Consider the following 20,315-nt stretch of genomic DNA (forward strand, 5'->3'; position numbering starts at 1 on the left):
CAAGTTTTGGCTGGGAAGACAGGCACTCTGTGTGTCAAAAGCACAGATCATTCTCTCAGAAAACTACGGTTCCATTAGAACCATTCTGATTTTAGTCTCCTGTTCCTAACAGCAAAATAGAGAAAATGAACAAAAGTAGGCTCTCCTTGTCCACGCTCCCCCCCTCCCACACACACAATAAATCTTGTACACTTGGTCCAAAGTTGGCTTCAACGATCAAATAAAATACACAGCTATGAACTAAAAATGTCACGCAATAGGTTTCTTTAACTTTAAAAAGACTTCCAAAAACATATGTGAGAAATTGGGAGCAACTTGTATTATTTAGCCCTAGAACGCTGGCATTGTTTTTTTGTTTTTGCTTTTCTTAAATTAACTGATGGTGAGGTATTACTGAATAAGGTTCCATCAGCTAAAATGCCATCACCGTGTAGATGAGATGAACCTGTGTTAAAGCACCAGCCGCCACCCTCCTCCCCAGAGAACCTATGGCTTCCAGGTGCCTAAGGACACACTCCAGGTGAGAACCAAAGTCAGTGGTGAGCCACTGCATTAGAAGTAGCTTAGGCTAACCAACTAAAGCTTTCCAAATTGAGGCCAAGCCTTTTTTTTTGGTACATGGGCTCAATGTTGTGGAGGATTTTTTTGTTTGTTTATTTATTCTCTTGTTTGGAGCAGTGGAGAATCTACTTAAGAAGCATAAATCATAAAAACATTTCTATTGGGACTCCCTGGTGGCGCAGTGGTTAAGAATCTGCCTGCCAATGCAGGGGACACGGGTTCGAGCCCTGGTCCAGGAAAATCCCACATGTTGCGGAGCAACTAAGCCCGTGCGCCATAGCTACTCAGCCTGTGCTCTAGAGCCCACAAACCACAACTACTGAAGCCCGCAAGCCTAGAGCCTGTGCTCCGCAACGAGAAGCCACCACAATGAGAAGCCCGCACACTGCAACGAAGAGTAGCCCCCACTCGCAGCAACTAGAGGAAGCCCATGCGCAGCAACGAAGACCCAATGCAGCTAAAGATAGATAAATAAATAAGTAAATAAGTAAATGAATAAATACAAATTTCTATTATAAACCATTACTTCCAAGCCAACCTAAGCAGTGCAGCAGAATGCCACGTACAGAAGGCTAGATGAAATCCCCCTGTAGAAGAAAACCTCTACCACTCAGTCTCCAAAGCCCCAAGCTCCTTTTTATCCCCATTAGGAGTAGGCTACAGGTGTCAAGTATCATCTATCATCCTGTTTGTACCAATTTTCTTATAGTAGAAAAATACTTCTACATACTTGTTTCCATCAGTGTAAGAAGAGACAGATCAAGGAGGCTGAGACACGTGAGACAGGGACACATGTTTACATGTTTGATGTGTAAATACCCTAGCCTGTTGACTCAAATTTATACAACTTACTTGGCCCTAGAAAGCATGTGAATTTGCTAAATGCTGGCTTAAAAAGCAAGTAACTTTTTCAAGGTCACAAGTAGCCCCGATTTAATCTAAGTAGAGTGATGCCATTCACCTTCTCTGAAATAGTAAGTTCCTACAACCTTAAAACTGTACCCTCTACCCACTCCCCACTGGTCTTCTTCCCAGAAATCCTTCCTTCTGCCTACAGGGGAATCAGAGAGGGAGAACTGAATCACAAACAAAAACAAAGCACGAAGAGCACTCATCCTGGTTCTCCCGTGGCTCTCTCCCACTACTCGTATCTCATTTACCTATGCATCCGTTGGCTTACGACTAGGTTTTTGTTTTGTGTGGCAGTTGACTATATTACTGTACATGCCTAGTTTCTTCAGCTCCCCCTGACTTTTTTTTTCTTTGAGAACAAACTGTTCCTCCATTCTTGTGGTTCTAGCAAGAGCTGCTGAGATGCAGCTCCCATCCAGCACCCAAACACAGCCTCACAAGATATTTAAAATGGGAACTGAGAGAAAGAGAAAACAAACAACCCCAAAATGACAATCCCTCTTCAGTGGCAGACCCTTCTGACAGCTTAGCTGTCCTAACATTAAGAAGGAAACAACATGCTGATTTGCATGAGAAACAGCTGGAAGAGGTTCATGAATCTCTCCTGGGCTCAAGTGTTTCCCTGCCCTAGCCATGATTTATTTGTCCACATCTTTCCTGAATTAAAACAAACACCTCCCTAGATTTGTTAACTGAGGCACTTCCCTTACACTATATTAAAGTTTCTGTCACCTGTATCTAGGAACCCTAACAAATATGGACTAACGAAATGAAGCTTTTTCTGTTATTAACTTACCTCCAAGAGTCAACAATCCATTTCAGTCTCTAACAGATCTAATTTTTTTTTTTTTGGCCGCGCTGCGCTGCTTGCAGAATCTTAGTTCCCCAACCAGGGACTGAACCCAGGGCCACGGCAGTGAAAAGTCCTAACCACCAGACTTCCAGGGAACTCCCAGATCTCCGAATTCTTAAAAACAGCTTTGCCCCTCTTCCTCTAAGCTTTCTTATAAGACCAGTTAACAAACACAGGGGAAAACATTCAGCTCCAGAGAAATATGAGTTTAAAACAGCCATGAAAGATGTTTTCACTTATGAAATTGGCAAAAAAAGTTTTGGTGATGGACTTCCCTGGTGGTCCAGTGGTTAAGACTCTGTGCTTCAGCTGTAGTGGGCACAGGTTTGATCCCTGGTCGGGGAAGTTCCACAGGCCTGCGCGGTGCGGCCAAAAAAAAAGTTTTGATCATGAATCAGGGTAAAGTGAGTCATTGTCCGTTCATTGTTAAACACAACGCTTTTGGAAAAACTTGAGAAAATGTCTCAAAATGTTAAATGGCACCAATATTTTGTTTCAATACTTCTGGGCACATGTCTACAGAATATGTTTGACACTGTGGCAATGAAATAAAATGAAGAATTCTAACAGGTACTTTTTTTTCTAGGGCCATGGATATAAGAACACCAAGTGGCTACAGCAGTAGGCAGGGGGCAGGTTCCCCAAATGTTTGGTATGACATGCTAAGCACCTGTGACATTATTCGCTGTGATTTTAGGCCAATAAACGCTTTCGCAGCAATGTAAATGATGGACCGAGGCTGAACAAAGCCTGAGACAACAATTTTCCTAGTCTAAACCAATTTAGTGGCAATGCAAGCAATGGAAGAAAGCTGAATTCCAGCATATCAATGCAATGAAATCAACAGGACTTTCGAGCTGATTAGATGGTGTGGGCAAGAAGGAAAAGGATACATCTGCAATGATATCCAAAACTGTATAGAAAGGAAACAATTTTTCACAAATCAAAAACTGCAAAGTGGAAAAAAAAAACAGTAGGCTAAGTATCTAGGGGTGCAAATGACTTAAGTTCCTTCTACACTGACCATAGGTAAGAGTGGTAGTTTTAGCTCTGTTTTGACAGATCTCCAACGATCTGTCATTTAGGAGTATGTTTTCCAGCACAATGGACAGAAATTTAGTCAATGATTTCATAGATGCTATGCAGTACAAAGAAATTTTATTATTTGAATGGGAGAGGAGGGTGGAGATATTACTCCCTCTGCGTGGTCATTTAAAGAGTTATTGCTTTGTTTTTCTCCCTCAACACCTTTTAGTTTCTTGGCTCTTAGGACATCATTTCACACAGCTCAGGTAGAAATCAATGAAGGATAGCAAGCCAACTCTCCTGCTTCCAGGGAAGACCCCTGACTACACTAAGGCTTTGCCTAATGCAGCACCAGATTTCTAAAAAGTGATTTGTGTGTGTACGCAGAGAGAAAGAGAAAGGGAGAAGGAAAGAGAGGGAGGGAGGGGGAGAGAGAATAGGTTAACCAAGGATTACTGAAATGGTTCCAATAATAACCATTAACTGTCTGAATTTTCCTCGAAAACTTCAAATTGTCTCTGTAACTCCAAATGTCACCACTCTATCAGAATGACAGTTGCTTAGGATTAGTTAGGTCCATTAACTGAGTTCAGGAACTCCCTTCCAAACTAGTCCCCTCTAATTAAGAACATTCTTGTCCCTCTACCATTTTATTTCATAATCACAAACCGGTCTCTAACCAGATGTCAACAAATAAGGAGGAATTCAGAAGGCTCCCCATCCTTTGACAGGGGGAGGGGGCGGGGCGCTACAGCAGGTCATTGCCTAACTTTAACCCCTTTCCAAAACTTTGGTGACTGACTCAACATTCCCAGGCTCTTTGTGCTATGTGCTGGTTCTAAGAAGGCAAAACTGGACTTCCCTGGTGGCGCAGTGGTTAAGAATCTGCCGGCCAATGCAGGGGACACAGCCTGGTGGTGCAGTGGTTAAGAATCTGCCTGGCAATGCAGGGGACACAGGTTCGAGCCCTGGTGCAGGAAGACTCCACGTGCCACGGAGCAACTAAGCCTGTGCGCCACAACTACTGAGCCCACATGTCACAACTACTGAAGCCCGCGTGCCACAACTACTGAAGTCCGCGTGCCACAACTACTGAAGCCCGCGTGCCTAGAGCCCGTGCTCTGCAACGAGAAGCCACCACAATGAGAAACACTGCAATGAAGAGCAGCCCCCGCTCTCAGCAACTAAAGAAAGCCCCTGTGGCAACGAAGACCCAACACAGCCAAAAATAAATAAATAAAAAAGAAAAGCATTTTTTTTAAAAAAAGGGAAAAGAGAACCCATAGAATGAGAAAATATTTGCAAATACATGGTACTTATGTCCAGAATATATAAAGAACTCTTAGAACTCAATAATAAAGACAATCCAATTTTAAAATGGGCAAAGGATGTGAAAAGACCTCTCTCCAAAGATCTACAAATGGCCAATAAGCACATGAAAAGATGCTCAACCTTATTAGTCATCAGGAAAATGCAAAGCAAAACCACAATGAGATACCACTTCACACCCACTAGGATGGCTATAAGACAAAAGCAGTGTAAGGATGAGGAGAAAATGGAATCTTCAGATATTGTCTGTGAGTATGTAAAATAGTGCAGCCACTTTGGAAAACAATTTGTCAGTTCCTCAAAATGTTAAACATAGTTATCCTATGACCCAGCAATTCCACTCCTAGGTATATATCCCAAAGAAATGAAAATAGGTCTTCAAACAAAAACTTGTACACAAATGTTCATAGCAACACTATTCACAACAGCCAGAAAGCAGAAATAACCAAAATATCCATCAACTTAACTATGCTGTGAGATGATGGATGTGTTAATTGCCCTGATCTTGGTAATCATTCCACAATGTCCATCAAATTATCATGTTGTACACTTTAAATATATAGTTATATTTGTCAATTATTCCTCAATAAAGTTGGGGGAAAAAATTTAAATCCATCAACTGATGAATAGATAAAATGTGGCATATCCAACAATGGAATATTATTCAACCATACAAAGGAATAAAGTACTGATACATGCTATAACACGGATGATGCTTGAAAACATTATGCTAAGTGAACGCCAGACCAAAAAAGGCCACGTATTGTATGATTCCACTTATATAAAATATCCAGAATAAAGAAATCTACAGACAAAAAGATTAGTGGTTGTCAGGGGGTGGGGGAGGAGCAAATGGGAAGCGACTGGAGTTTGATGGATATGGAGTTTCCTTTTAGGGTGATGGAAGAAGTTCTGGAACTAAACAATGGTGATGTTTGTACAATATCGTAAAGGTACTTAATGCTGTGTAATTGTATACTTTAAAAATAGTGGGACTTCCCTGGTGGCACAGCGGTTAAGAATCCGCCTGCCAATGCAGGGAACCGCGGTTCGAGCCCTGGTCCGGGAAGATCCCACATGCCGCGGAGCAACTAAGCCCGCGCACCACAACGACTGAGCCTGCGCTCTAGAGCCCACGAGCCACAACTACTGAGCCCACACACCACAACTACTGAAGCCCACGTGCCTTGAGCCCGTGCGTGCCTTAAGCCCGTGCTCCGCAACAAGAGAAGCCACCGCAATGAGCAGCCTGCGCACCACAATGAAGAGCAGCCCCCGCTCGCCGCAACTAGAGAAAGCCTGCGAGCAGCAACGAAGACCCAACGCAGCCAAAAATAAATAATTTTTTTAAAAAATGGTAAATTTCGTTGTGCGTTTTACATAACTTTTACAAAACAATTTTTAATGAAATGAAATACTGACAAATACTACAACATGGATGATCCTTGAAAACATTATGCTGTCAAAGAAACCAGTCATAAAATAAAAGTCCACATACTGTATGATTCCATTTACATGAAATGGCCAGAATAGGCAAATTTAGAGGCAGAAAGTATATCAGTGGTTACTTCGAACTGGGGGGGAGGGGGAGTGGGGTTTACAGGGAGGACTCAGTGCCAAGCTAATGGGTACAGAGCTTCTTTTAGGGGGGTCAGATTGTGCTGAGGGCTGAACAACTCTGTGACTATACAAATAAAAAATACTGGGTTGTACATTTTAAATGGGTGAATCATATGATGTGCGAATTATATCTCAAAGCTGTTTATGAAAAAAACTGCTTGGATATAAACCTTTTAATTGCAGCTTAAAACTCATGTCCGTGACATTCCCCTTATAGTGATCTCAGCTAATTTCTACTCCTTTACTTCCATTAAAATCATAACTGTTACAGTGAAAGAGTTTATATTTTTTGGTTACTCTGGAACCTAATTATGTGGAGAAACTGACTGAAGCTTATCTATTATACACGGCCACGTCATTCCAGTACTGACTGTTGCCCTCCTCGTGTGCCAGACTCCCAGAGCTTGGAATTATTCGTTTGCTTTATGGAAGCTCTCTAACTTGTTTCACTTCCCATACTAGACTTAAAGTTCCAAGTCTGAGACCTTGACTTCCATTCCTTCCGGATCCCACCATGGAATGTAAAAACTCCAGAAAGTCTTTACTAAATGCTTGATCAAAGGCTACTGACCATGCCCGGCTCGGCCAAGTCAATTCAACAACATTCCGGACACAAACTATAGTTCCCGCGTTAAAAGGTGGTAAAACAGCTAAGGATTCGATCTAAAAGGAAAGGCAAGGTTCACGGGCTAAGTAGAAGTGAAGAACAGCACTTAACAGCTCAAACTTTGTACTCGGTAGACTGGTGTTGAGTCAGAGCGACCCCCCATCCCCCAAAAAAGGCTAAAAAATACTAGGTTACCGAGAAAGGGGAAGGTCAACTGGGGATGAAGGGTACCGATGACGCAGACTAACCGTACGTTTTCCTAAAGCCGCCCTACCCAAAAATATGATCACGCCTTCAGCGTCAACACCAATACAAGATATACAATGATGAAGCTCACTTCGCAGAAGTTCCCGTTTTACAAACCAAAAAACCGAGCAGTGGCCAGGATATACCAACCACCAACGTTTGCTAAGCTCTCAGCTCCTGCCTTCAACCATCTCCACCGCCATCTTCTAATAAGAACCCAGAACCTTTTCTGAAGGGCTTTCAGCAGCATCACCTCCGTGCAGAGCCCGGAAAGGCTGCCTTTCCCAGGTCGCCCAGAAGGCGGAAAGGAGGAAACCTCCACCTTGTTCTCTCCATGCCTGCTAGATGCACGCAAAGGGCCGCCGTCTTCCTTCCCCCAGCCCCTGGCCTGGTTTTGCAAGGTCCGACGCGAGGGGGGCGCGAGGCCCGGTGCGCGGGCCTCACCTGCACACGCCGCGGATGCAGGGCTCGAGCCAGATGCGGTAGGCGGTCTCGATGTGCTCCTGCGACACCTCCTCGGGCCGCACCGTCTCCGCCCAGCGCCAGGCCGCCTTTTCCAGCTGCAGCCGCGGGGCCATGGCCTTGGCCCGAGGAGTGCCTCCTGAGCCCGGCCGCCCAGGCTGCCGCAGCCGCCTCCACCGCCGCCCAAATGGGCTCCGCCACCTGCCAGCGATGAGGACCAGGCGCTCCCTCAGCCAGCTGGCCAGTCAATCACCTGTGCGCGCCTCTGCCTGGGCGCCCGCCCGCGCGCCCGCACCCGACCCGCACGACCGGCCGCAAAGCGCCTCCGCGGACACCCGACACCCCCCGCACCCGCAGACGTTGGAGGTGTACTCCCCGCCGCGGTGGGCGCATGCGCGTTCCCAGCAGTCTTTGCGCCTCCCGCGCCTCTGGCCCGACGGGCGGAGGAAGGGGAAGCCGCTAGTCGAGACCCTTGCCACGTCCTCACCGGCGCTGCAGGGGAAGCGACCTCAGCTCCTGTCCAGGATAGCGTTCTGCGCACCACTAGTCTTCCAAGCGGGCACCTCGAGGGCTAAAGTCTGCCTGTTTTTGCTCTCTGGTACTTCGCCTTTAACCGTGAAGGATCACGCGAGAGGCTACTCAACGCACACCATAGGTCCGCTGGATTGTGGGGTGGGACCTGAAACCTGGGTCACCAGAGAAACCAGGGTCGGCTCTCTGGAAGGGTTAACTCGAGCCTGGACCGGTTCTGACTCCTTTCCTGAGCCCTCCTGACGTCACGTGACGTTCTGGCCTTTTCCTGAGCTAGAACTGGACTACGTGTCCCGGCGTGCGTTGCGTGCTGTCACTCACTGGATGCCAGGCATGCTGGGATTTGTGGTCTTCGCAGTAGTGGGTTTGCTGTGCCTTGGCTTGTGCTGGGGTGCAAGCGGGTCCCTGGTCGGGGTTTCTCTGCCCTGGAAGGTCATCCTTGCAGGTGGTGGACCGTCCTCACTGCTGTTATCTCCATATGCTGATTTCTTCCTTCTTTAATGATGGTCCTCTTTAGCTGCAGGGTTTGAAAACATTGCCTTTTTTCAATCTCTGCTTCTGGACATAAAGAGTAGCCTTATCAGAGTGTTTTGCGAACTGTAAAGGGTACTGCTTGAGTGAGGATTTTGAGAACTTTGCATTTTAATGAGAGCCCTATGGCGGTCTAAGCACTAACTTCTGACACAATACTCAATAGCTTGCCAGCTGGGTAACCTTGAACTGGGTGCCTTTTTTTTTTTTGGCTGCACTGCACAGCTTGTGGGATTTTAGTTTCCCCTGACCAGGGATAGAACCTGAGCCCTCGGTAGTGAGAGCGTGGAGTCCTAACCACTGGACCACCAGGGAATTACCCAGACTGGATGCTTTATGTGTGCAATTGTTTAGACAAACGTTCACTTAAGGAACGATGAAAATAAGACATGGTCCTTGCACTTATGCAAGGGGGCGGGGGTGAGGGGAGAATGGTAGAAACTTAAAGTAAGGTCCCCTTCCCTTCCTTGGAAGGTTTGGAGTACTTGGGGAAAGTCTTCCCAGGAGGGATAAGTCCTAAATCCACCCTTAATAGATGAGTAGAACGTAGCCAGGTTAGAAGAAAGGTACCATTCTAGACAAAGGGAACTACAAGGAACAAAAGCACAGAAGAGAGAAACTTCTTGGTATGAGGCCACAAACTCCGAGAAGGGGAGGTGAGACTTTGAGAGGCTGGCCAAGACTTTGCTTTATCTGAGGGACTCATAGAAATGTTTAAAGCTGGTGAGTGATATAAGGGGGATTTTCATTTTGTATAACTTCCTCAGTCTAGGTCAAGGACAGAGACAGAGAAACCTTGTAAGACTATAGAAATACTACAGGCCAGAGATAATGAAGGCCAGAATGGGGCAGTGTAATAGGTGTGGAATGAGGAGGCAAACTTGAAAGATATTTAGGACATGGAATTGCTAAACTTGATAAGTTGGTCTAAGCAAAGTCTGTTTACCTTTCTGTTATTTGACCTTCAGGTGTAGGTCATAGCCCTTTCCTAGGTGCTTACAACTCCCTGTGTCATTACCTCACTTAGCACGTGATAAAATCGTGAATATTATTCATTGTGCTGTCACTGCTATATGCCAGTTTTCTAACTTGGGTAGTTAAGCGAATAGAGTTTCTACCAAATGAGGTAACAAGTAGAGAAGAAGGAGCAGGTTTAGAAGGGAGATGATGATTTCAGTTTTTAATAAATTGCATTTTAAGTGCATCAGGGACATCCATGTAGAGATAGGAGACATGAGTCTGAATCTTGCAGGATATATTGCTCCTGCATCATGGATTTTCCAGTCTCTACTGGGTGATTCTCATCAGCATTAGATACATGCTGTAATTTCTCCCAGTTTTAACAAACCCTCTCTTGACTCCCACATCCCCCACCGGCTACCATCCCACTTCTCTGCTCTTTTTTTTTTTTCTCTGCTCTTCTTTATAGCAGAACTCCTGGAAAGAGTGATCTAGACTCTTCTCCAGTTCCCTAATTTCCTATCCCCCTTAAACCCGTTCTAAATCAGGCTCTTGCCCCAAAACCAACCACATAAAGGTCACCAAAGTCCTCCATGTTGTTAAATTCAGTGGCGAGTTCACACTCTGTTTTACTTGACCTGTCCGCAGCATTTGACCTAGTTCTTCACTCTCTCCTCTTGGGAACACGTTCTTCTCTTAACTTGCAGAGTTACTGAACACAAGTTCATGTGCCCAATGCACAGTGAAGCCAAACATACTGAAATGTTGGAGTTTGGAGCACAAAAAGGTTTATTGCATGGCCAAGCAAGGAGAACAGCTGGCTCGTGCTCAAAAAAACCTGAACTCCCTGATGGTTTGCGGGGAGAAGTTTTATAGGCAAAATTTGGGGTGAAGGCTGCAGGGTGTATGGCTTTCTTCTGATTGATTGGTGGTGAGATAACATGTCGGTACTCCAGGAATCCCGTGCTCAGCCTGAAGTTACCATCCTCCACCTGTCTGGGGGCCTTAGTTCCTGCAGAAAAACTCAGATATTGTTATGTATACCTTGAGGAGGAACCAGGACCCTGCCACAAGGCTGCACTATTGTTTCTTGACTCTTCCTCCCTTGTTTCTGCATTCTTTCCCTTCCCTGATTAGCAACTGTTTGAACCTGCCCTTTGGAACTCAGGGAAAGTCATGAGGGCTGAATGAAGCCTATTTTTTACAGACAAGAAATGGAAGAAACAGAAAGGTTTGTACCAGAGAGCCCCATAGGGTCCTCCTAAGTTTCAGCAGGACACCACATTCTCCTGGTTTTTCCATCACCCACTGGCCATTCTTTTTCAGTGCCCTTTGCTGATTCTTTCTCATCTCTCTAACCTGTAAACTTGAGTGGCCTAGGGTTGTGCTTGGACTTCTCTAACTACATTTACTCCCTGGGTGATCTCATCTCCTTGTGGCTTTAAATACCAGCTGTGTGTTAATGACTCGCAAATTCTATTATCTCCTGACCTGACCTTGCTCCTAAAATGTCAGACTTGTATATCCTACTGCATACCTGGCATCTCCAATGTACAATAGGTGATAGGTATTTTGCACTTTAAAGATCCAAAACATATTCTACTTCCAGCCACCCCCAAATGTCCTTCTGTAATCTTCCCCATCTCAGCAGGTGGCAGCTCCATCCTTCCTGAAATCTTAGCTGTAGCTTTAACCTCTCTCTCTTACATCGCCATGTAGAACTTCCCCAAATCCTGTCAACTGTGTGTGCCTTCAAAATATATACGGAATGCAACTACTGTACAGGGACTGTTACCACCTGGCCTCTCACCTGGATTATTGCAAAAGCTTCCTAACTGGTCTCCCTGTTTTCGCCCTTGCCTGTTGGGGCCCAGAGTAGGCCACCCCAAAATGTGCCTCAATGGCCTATTGATTATTTTGAATTACAGTCACTTAAGAAATGCAAGAGGGATACACTCTGACCCTCCTTTCTGTCTCCCTGAAAGCAGGAAATAAGTCTTTCATGTGAAAGGTGCACTCCCAGCATCTGGAGGTAGAAGGACATCCTTATCGCCAAAGATAGGGAATTCAGGCTGAGAAGCCTAGATAACAAACCTTGTCACTTCTTTAATTTACTGCCCCAAGACCAAACTCTGTTTAGATTCTTCATTAATTGGGCACCCAAAACCTTAGTTTCTTTGTCCTGTCAATTTCTCACAAATTTATTATTTCTTTGTCTAAAAACTATAAAAGCTGCCTGCTTTGGCCACTTCTTAGGTCCCATTTCTATGGGGCCTCCATGCACATGAATTAAAATTTGTGTCTTTTTCTCCTTTTAATCTGTCTTGTGTCAATTTTATTACTAGTCCAGCCACAAGAACTCAAGAGGGGTAGAGGGGGAAATTTTCCCCTCCCCCAACACCTCTTTATAGTCTTCTTGGCATGTAAACCAGAAGAACATTCCTCTGCTCAAAAACCTCCAAAAACTTAGCACCTCGTTCAAAGTAAATGACAAAGTCCCTCCCCTCTACACCTTATTGGCCAGAGCTCATTTCCTACCACACTCTCTCCAGCTGTGTCCCAACGACAGTCTTCCTCCCAGTTCCATAACCGCCTTAAGCAGACCCATGCCTCAGGACCTTTACATTTGCTGTGTCCTTTACCTGGAAGTTTCTTCCCCTGCACAGCCACATGGCTAGCTCCTTCACCTGATGTTTTGGGAACAGGGCGAGGACCCTAGGAAGAAGGTCCAGAAGAACAATTGTTAGATATAAGGAGAATCAGAAGAATTGAGTAACTCAGAAGCTTAGGGAGGATAGTTTCAAGAAGATGGGAGTGGTCAGCAATGTTAAATTCCTCTATTTTCCTTCTAATTTCTTGGCTCCCTTCACAGTAAAATTATTGAAATAATTATCTACCCCAACACTGTCCAATATAAATATAATATGAGCCACATACGTATTGATAGTTTTAAATTTTCTAGTAGCCACGTCTAAAAAATAAAAAGAAACAGGTGAAATTAATTTTAATAATATATTTAACCCAGTATAGCCAAAATGTTTACATTTCCACATGAAATCAATATTTTTAAAACATTAATGAGACATCCTTTTTTTTCACACCACGTTTTGGAGATCTGGTGTGCGTTTTACACTTATAGCTCATCTCATTTGAAACTTGCCACATTCAAGTGCTCAATAGCCACATGTAGTGAGTGGTACCATAATAGATGGCACAGTTCTATATTCTCTCGACCTCCTCATCTCCTATTGTAAGCAGAAAGGGTAGGAGGTCCCCAGAGAAAGAGAATCAGCATGGCTTCCTTTACAAAAGAGAAGCCATTTTAGGCTAAGCCATTTTGTGATCTAAGCCTGGCAACAATGCTTGCCCTTGAACCGGTCTCAGCAATTAATGATCTGTAGGAAAGTGAGGGAACGCAGGAACACAGGAAAAGCAGTCAAGAAACAAGAGTTCATCAATAAAGCGGAGTCCTAGTTCTTCCTCAAGGGATATACATAATCTCTGAGTTCTGCCGAACAAATGCCCCACCCAGGTGGAGGATGGTAACTTACATGCTGAGATCCCAAAACCTAAGGAATGATGATGCTGATCTTTGCTGACCCTCAGGACTTCAGTCAACTAAAGCTGGACTGTCTCAACCTTTGCCCTAATTCTATGCTGAATTCTCCTCTGCTCAAGCCCCTTCATGAATATGCATGAGTTACCGAGTCCAAGCTCGCTCTGCTCACCACACGACAGGCCAACGAATCGGAGACGAGGTGTTGAAGCAAGAAATACGACTTTATTCGGAAAGCCGGCAGACAAGATGGCAGCCTAGTGTCTCTGATAAACCATCTTATCGGGGTTTGGATGCCAGTTTCTTTTATAGAATAGAGGAGGGGAGGAGATGAGGAAGTAAAGTAAAAAGGCCATAAGATTTGCAAATGTCCCCTGGAATGGCCAGCCTCCGGAAGGGGATGAGTTAATTTCTTCTTTTTTGCAGCCATCCACAGGTGGACAGGGTCAGGATGTACAAAGGCACTCTGGTTTAACATAGAGGTAAAGGGGCAGGGTTCCCTGAGGCAGGCCATTATGTATGATTATAATAACAAAAGCAACGAAAAGCAAAGGTTACAGTCAAAGAAACAGATCAAACATGGATTCCGATTTAGCTCTTCCCTTTTACACATGTACCCTTAGCTTAAAAGTTCCTCAATTTTGCTGTTCAGGGAGACACTGCTTTGGGAAAGATCCCCAGTGTTCTCCTTACTTGCTGCAAGTAATAAATCCTTCCTTCTCCTGCTGTTTGCCTTGGTTGTGTCTTTTGGCTCAACACCCAACAAGAGGTGAACCCAGTTTTCTGGTAACTACCATTCACTCTTCAACCAATTCCAATCTGGCCTATGACCTTATCACTCCTCTACAGCTGCTTTTATCAAGGTTACCATGACTTCCATGTTACCAAATCCAGTGCTCTCTCATCCTCAGCTCCCTGCAATCACCCACACAGATGACCACTCTCACCATCTTGAAATGGTCTCTGGGCAGTATTGAAGCAGGAGGGAAGGAGGCAGGGCACAACCTTTAAAAGAATGACATAGCCCGAGGACACGACATAAACTGATTAGAACCAAATAGGTCCAAGATGGTGGAAGAGTCGCCTTCCACTAGACCTTGAGCCTCAGTATATGCTCATTGTGACACATTAGCAAGCTGAATGACACAACCACAGGTGCCATGACTGTTCCAAGGAGGTCAAAAAGTGGGTGGTGGCCCAATTCCTGAAAATTCCCACCCCTTCCCCAAAATAGCTGGAATACTCCTCCCACTCATTAGCCTATGAAATTACCCATCCCTATAAAAACTGACAAACCAATGCACTGGGGCCACTCTTGCCTTCCAAGATGGCCCACAGTGTGGAGTGTATCTCTCGCTAAATAAATCCACTTCTTACCTGTGGCTTTGTCTCACTGAATTCTTTCCATGATGAGACATCAAGAACCTGAGCTTCATTAAGTCCTGAGACCAGGTGTGTGGTCTCAATTGAAAGACCGTGGGTTCAAGTCCCAATCTGGGTTTTGGCTGGGTTTGAGTCCCAGACCATGAGTTCAAGTCCCAATCTGAGTTGCAGGGCTTCAGCATCATCTCCTGGTTTTCAACCTCCCTCAGTGGCTGCTCCTTCCTCAGTCTTCTTTGCCACCTCCTCCTCTATTGGCTTTCTAAAGAAAAAAAAACTCACTCCTGGACTTCCCTGGTGGTGCAGTGGTTAAGAATCCGCCTGCCAATGCAGGGGACACGAGTTTCATCCCTGGTCAGGGAAGATCCCACATGCCGCGGAGCAAAGAAGCCCGTGCACCACAACTACTGAGCCTGCACTCTAGATCCCGTGAGCCACAACTACTGAAGCCTGCGTGCCTAGAGTCCGTGCTCCACAACAAGAGAAGCCACTGCAATGAGAAGCCCGCGCACCGCAACGAAGAGTAGCCCCCACTCGCCGCAACTAGACAAATCCCGCACGCAGCAACAAGGACCCAACGCAGCGATAAATAAATAAATTTATTAAAAAAACCAAACAACTCACTCCTATGTGTCTTCTCTACTCAGTACTCCACTGCAACACTACTTCACTTCCGGCACCGGATGTGTGGGTTTTCCACACATGGAAGCGATTCTGCGATGCCATTGCAAGTCCAGGTTATCACCTATACTTCTGACCAACCGGCTGTACGTCTGAGGTTCCCACGACCCCTCCTCAGGTTTGATTAATTTTCTAGAGTGGCTCACAGAACTCAGGGAAACCTTTTAACTTCTAATCACCAGTTTATTATAAAAAGATGTAACTAAGGAACAGCCAGATGGAAGAGATGCATAGGTCGAGGCTCCTGAGAAGGGGTACAGAGCTTCCATGGCCTCTGCACACCACCCTCCCAGCACCTCCACGGTTCACCAGTCAGGAAGCTCTCCAAACCCCGTCATTTTGGGTTTTTATGGAGGCTTCATCAAGCAGGCATGATTGACTAAATCATTGGCCATTGGTGATGGAATTCAATCTCCAGTCCCTCAATCTCATCTCCTGGGAGATAGGGGTGGAGCGTGGGAGTAGAGATGAAAGCACCAGTTAATTCTGGTTGGTTCCCCTGGCAATGAGCCCCCTTGCCTATGTCGCCTAGGGGCTTTCCAAAATTCGCTGCATTAACATAAACTCAGGTGTGGTTGAAAAGAGCTTGTTACAAATAACAAAAGACACCTTTATCACTCTAATCACTTCAGAAGTTCCGAGGATTTTAGGAGCTCTGTAGGGAATGGCAGAAGACTAATATATATTTCTTATAAATCACAGTATCACAGCTGGAGTTCTAGTGTTTGTCCTGGGCCCTCTTCTATATCAGTCAATAAAAAAGAAACAAAGAAGTATAACCAGAAATCAGATGTCACTCCATTTTGGCACACTTTTGCACTTTAAAATCTAAATTCCAGGGCTTCCCTGGTGGCGCAGTGGTTAAGAATCCGCCTGCCAATGCAGGGAACATGGGTTTGAGCCCTGGTCTGGGGAGATCCCACATGCTGTGGAGCAACTGAGCCCGTGCGCCACAACTACTGAAGCCCGCGCACCTAGAGCCTGCGTTCCGCAACAAGAGAAGCCACTGCAATGAGAAGCCCGCGAACCGCAATGAAGAGTAGGCCCCGCTCGGTGCAACTAGAGAAAGCCCGCGTGGAGCAAGGAAGGCCCAATGCAGCCAAAAATAAATAAATAAAATAAATTCCAGGAATGACAGTGGTTCCACTGACAGTGGTTAGGACTCCACGCTTCCACTGCAGGGGGCACTGTTCGATCCCTGATCAGGGAACTAAGATCCCACATGCTGCAAGGTGTGGTCAAATACAAAAATCTAAATTCCTTTTCATGACTTATAGGGCTGTAGTAGGCAGAATAATGCCCTTCCGAAATGTTGCTATAGATTGAATTTTTTGTCCCCCTAAAATTCATATATTGAAACCTAACCCCCAATGCAATGGTATTTAGAGGTGGTGTCTTTGGCAGGTGATTAGGTCATGAGGGTGGAGCCCTCATAAATGGGATTAGTACCTTTATGAAAGAGGCTACAGGGTTCCCTTGCCCCTTCCACCAGGTGAGGACACAGTGAGAAGATAGCCTTCTATGTACCCAAAGTGAGCTCTCACCAAGACACTCTGCCAGTGCCTTCATTTTGAACCACCCAAGAGAAATAAATTTCTGTTGTTTATAAGCCATGCGGGCTGTGGTATTTTTGTTAATAGAGCCCAGAGGTTCTAAGACAGATGTCCATTTCCTTATATCCAAAACGTCTGAACCTATGAATATGTTACCTTATGTGGCAAAAGGGAATTAGGTTAAAGATCTTCTTTTTTTTTTTTTTTTTTTGCTGCGCTGCATGGCTTGTGAGATCTCAGTTCCCTAACCAGGAATTGAACCTGGGCCACGGCAATGAAAGCCTGGAATCCTAACCATAGGCCACCAGGGAGCTCCCTAAAGATCTTAAGATGGGGAGATTATCCTGGATTACCTGAATGGGTCCAATGTAATCACAAGGATCTTTATAAGAGGGAGGCAGGAGGGTCAGGGTCAGACAAGATGTTACACTGCTGACTTTGAAGGCAGAAGAAGGAGCCACAAGCCAAGGAATGGATTCTTGGATAAGGCAAAGATATGGATTCTCCCCTAGAGCTTCCAAAGGGAAGAGCTTCCAACACTTTGATTTTAGCTCAGTGAACCCATTTCAGACTTCTGACCTCCAGAATTATAAATTGTTTTAAACCACTAAATTTGTGGTGATTTGTTACAGCAGTAGTAGGAAACTAATACAAGGGCCCTTCATAATCTGCCCACTCCTGGGAATTCCCTGGTGGTCCAGTGGTTAAGACTCCACGCTTCCAGTGCAGTGGGTGTGGGTTCAATCCCTGGCTGGGGAACTAAGGTTCCACATGTGACGTGGCATGGCCAAAAAAAAAAAAAAAAAAGTAAATGATCTGGCCACTCCTAACTCCAACCTTGTATCCCTCATTGACTGTGCTTTAGGGACAGTATCAAGTACTTTCCTGACCCAGAGCCATCTTGTAACCAAGCAGGGGTCTTCCTGGGGCACACACACCCCCTGCCCCTGCCATGTCCTCCACCTGCCTCTTATTTGTAGAAAAACTTTAGCCTTTCCTGAGTTACAGAGAATGAATTTAATCAGAGAACTGAGAAAATACAGAAAGGAAAACAGTCAAGCAAGACAAAATAATAATAGTTTAGCCATTAAACAAAGTCAAGGACCTTTAGTTCCTCCTCAAGGGCTATAGATAATATCCTGAGCCATGTCCTTTGGGCTATTTTGCAGATGCTGAAACCCCTCACCAGGTGGAAGAAGTTAACTGTATGCTGCCCACAAGCATATAGACCCAGACCCTTGGGAACTAGAAGATTGATGATGTTGACTCCTGATTAAGTCACCACCAACCAACCAAGTTGGGTAAGATCTCCACCTGTCTGCGCCATGATGGTTCGACCTGCTTCTCACTCAGATGCCAAAGGACCATTAAAGGGCAGGAAAAAAGGTGGTACCCATATCCAGAAAGAACCCTGCCCATCCCCTGAAAACCTATGCAAATGTTTCTCCCTCGTTAACCTTGCCCTTAAATCTTGCCTTGATGCACTCCCGAACCCCACCCGCGAGAAGTTGATTTGTGAACTAAGTTCCTGGTTCTCCATTCTCTGGCCATCGAATAAAGCTTGTGCTGCTGCTCCACTCTCAGCTTCAGTTTCACTTTTGGCTGTGCGAACCGAACAGAAAAAGAATATTCCCTACCAAGGCAAGGGGCTTCGGCCAGGCTAGGGCCCAAGTGGGTGGTCCATGCGACCTAACTCGGTAACAATCTCACACCCCCAACTATCACATCCCTGTTTCTCTCCTAACATTTATCACATCTGAAGCGATCACGTTCACAATTGTTTACTTGCTCGTTATGTCTTCTTTCTCTAATTTGTCAGCTCCTCAGGAGTAGGAACCTTGCTGCCTTGTTCATTGCTATGTTCCTGGCACACAGAACAGTGCCTGGCACATAGTAGGTATTTTAAAAATGCCTGCTAAATGAATGGATGTGCATCTGTCTGATTAAGGATTAATGTTCCAGAGTTGTGGTTAGCAGTAGCTTCTTTTTCCTACATGAGGGAGGCTTGAAACCTGTACAGACTCACAAATTATGTATACAGCACAAGCAGTTTTTTGACATCATCAGCCATTCTTCCGAGACCCAGTGGGGAAGAAAGGCAAAAATCCCAAGCCAAAAACAGAAGTGAAGGGAATTCCCTGGCAGTCCAGTGGACTTAGCGCTTTCACTGCTGGGGGGGCCAGGTTCAATCCCTGGCTGGGGAACTAAGATCCCGCAAGCCACAGCGTGGCCAAAAACAAACAAACAAACAAATAAATAAATAAATAAAAATGGAAGTGGAGCGTTGGAGTGTCTCACCACCTAAAGAAGAGGAGGATGGGTACCTCAACCATGAAGTACTATTCATGGGGACACTGTAGACACTATATTGACACTTTGCCCTGCCACCACTATGGATCAGCATGTATATGATCATATTCTAGAGCTGAGTCTCACTTTAACATCTACAGTGGGAATTGGTACACCAGAGAGTTATTCACTGACAATGGGTCAATGGGGGGAGGAGCCAAGCCCATGTTATATATACCATGAATATAACATAAGTCATGTCATATTCACTCCATTGGCTTTAATGTAATAATGTGGGAATTGACCTTTTGGAAATTACTTATATTAATTATAGAATTATTCAATATAATAAAGGATTACCCAATATAATAGTATCTTATCCACTTAAAATAAACCTTTCTATTAATACACCAGCCACACACATACACATATTCATTTTGGGTGGGGTAAAAGGCCAGGATGCCTTCACTTCTGGGTAGTGACTATGATAGTCCATTAGTCTCCTCCTCTTTCTCTTCAGCCACTGCCTAGACCATCACTGTGGGTTGGACTTGGTGTGATCCTCTTCTGGCTAGATTCTGACCCTCAGGCATTAGGAGAGCGAAGGACAGTATGCATTCTTGCTGTGGGAGCAAGTGGCATAAGGATCAGGATTCTTACACGGAGACGAGACGTCCCTTTCTGTATGTACTGGTTTCCAAGGGATGTCATGTTAAATTGCTACCAACTGGGTAGCTTAAAACAATAGAAATTTAGGGCTTCCCTGATGGCGCAGTGGTTAAGAATCCGCCTGCCAATGTGGGAGATGCGTGTTTGAACCCTGGTCCAGGAAGATCCCACGTGCCGCGGAGCAACTAAGCCCGTGCGCCACAACTACTGAGCCTGTGCTCTAGAACCTGCGAGCCACAACTACTGAGCCCACATGCCACAGCTACTGAAGCCTGCACGCCTAGAGCCTGTGCTCCACAACAAGAGAAGCCACCACAACGGGAAGCCCACATAGCCACCGCTCTCCACAACTAGAGAAAACCTGTGTGCAGCAATGGAGACCCAATGCAGCCAAAAAATAAATAAATAAATTTATTTTAAAAAAATTTTTAAAAAACAATAGAAATTTATTCTTTTATAGTTCTGAAACAGGAGGGAAGGGGGCAAGACGCAAACTTTAAAAGAATGACATAGGCATAGGACATGACAAAAACTGGTTAGAACCAACTA

The 20,315-nt window shown here is 45.1% G+C and overlaps 2 protein-coding genes across 9 annotated transcripts in view; one reads left to right on the forward strand and one right to left on the reverse strand.

The window, feature by feature from the left end:
* The window catches only part of USP48 (ubiquitin specific peptidase 48), a 74,967-nt gene extending 66,844 nt beyond the window's left edge, over positions 1-8,123 (reverse strand). For 5 of the 8 annotated variants that reach the window (XM_057544807.1, XM_057544806.1, XM_057544805.1 and 2 more), the window contains exon 1: positions 7,599-8,011. In XM_057544807.1, coding sequence (XP_057400790.1) covers positions 7,599-7,732 — 134 coding nt within the window. In that variant the 5' untranslated portion in view covers positions 7,733-8,011. Of the gene's footprint in view, positions 1-7,598; positions 8,013-8,103 lie in introns of those variants that run through there. The other 3 variants (XR_009007950.1, XM_057544804.1, XM_057544808.1) reach the window with 2 other exon arrangements.
* The window catches only part of LDLRAD2 (low density lipoprotein receptor class A domain containing 2), a 42,925-nt gene continuing 30,340 nt past the window's right edge, over positions 7,731-20,315 (forward strand). Inside the window, 1 exon segment of the mRNA XM_007175174.2 lies at positions 7,731-8,214. Coding sequence (XP_007175236.2) covers positions 7,731-8,214 — 484 coding nt within the window.

This window comes from Balaenoptera acutorostrata, chromosome 1, assembly GCF_949987535.1.
Source record: "Balaenoptera acutorostrata chromosome 1, mBalAcu1.1, whole genome shotgun sequence".
NCBI classification, from domain to species: domain Eukaryota; kingdom Metazoa; phylum Chordata; class Mammalia; order Artiodactyla; family Balaenopteridae; genus Balaenoptera; species Balaenoptera acutorostrata.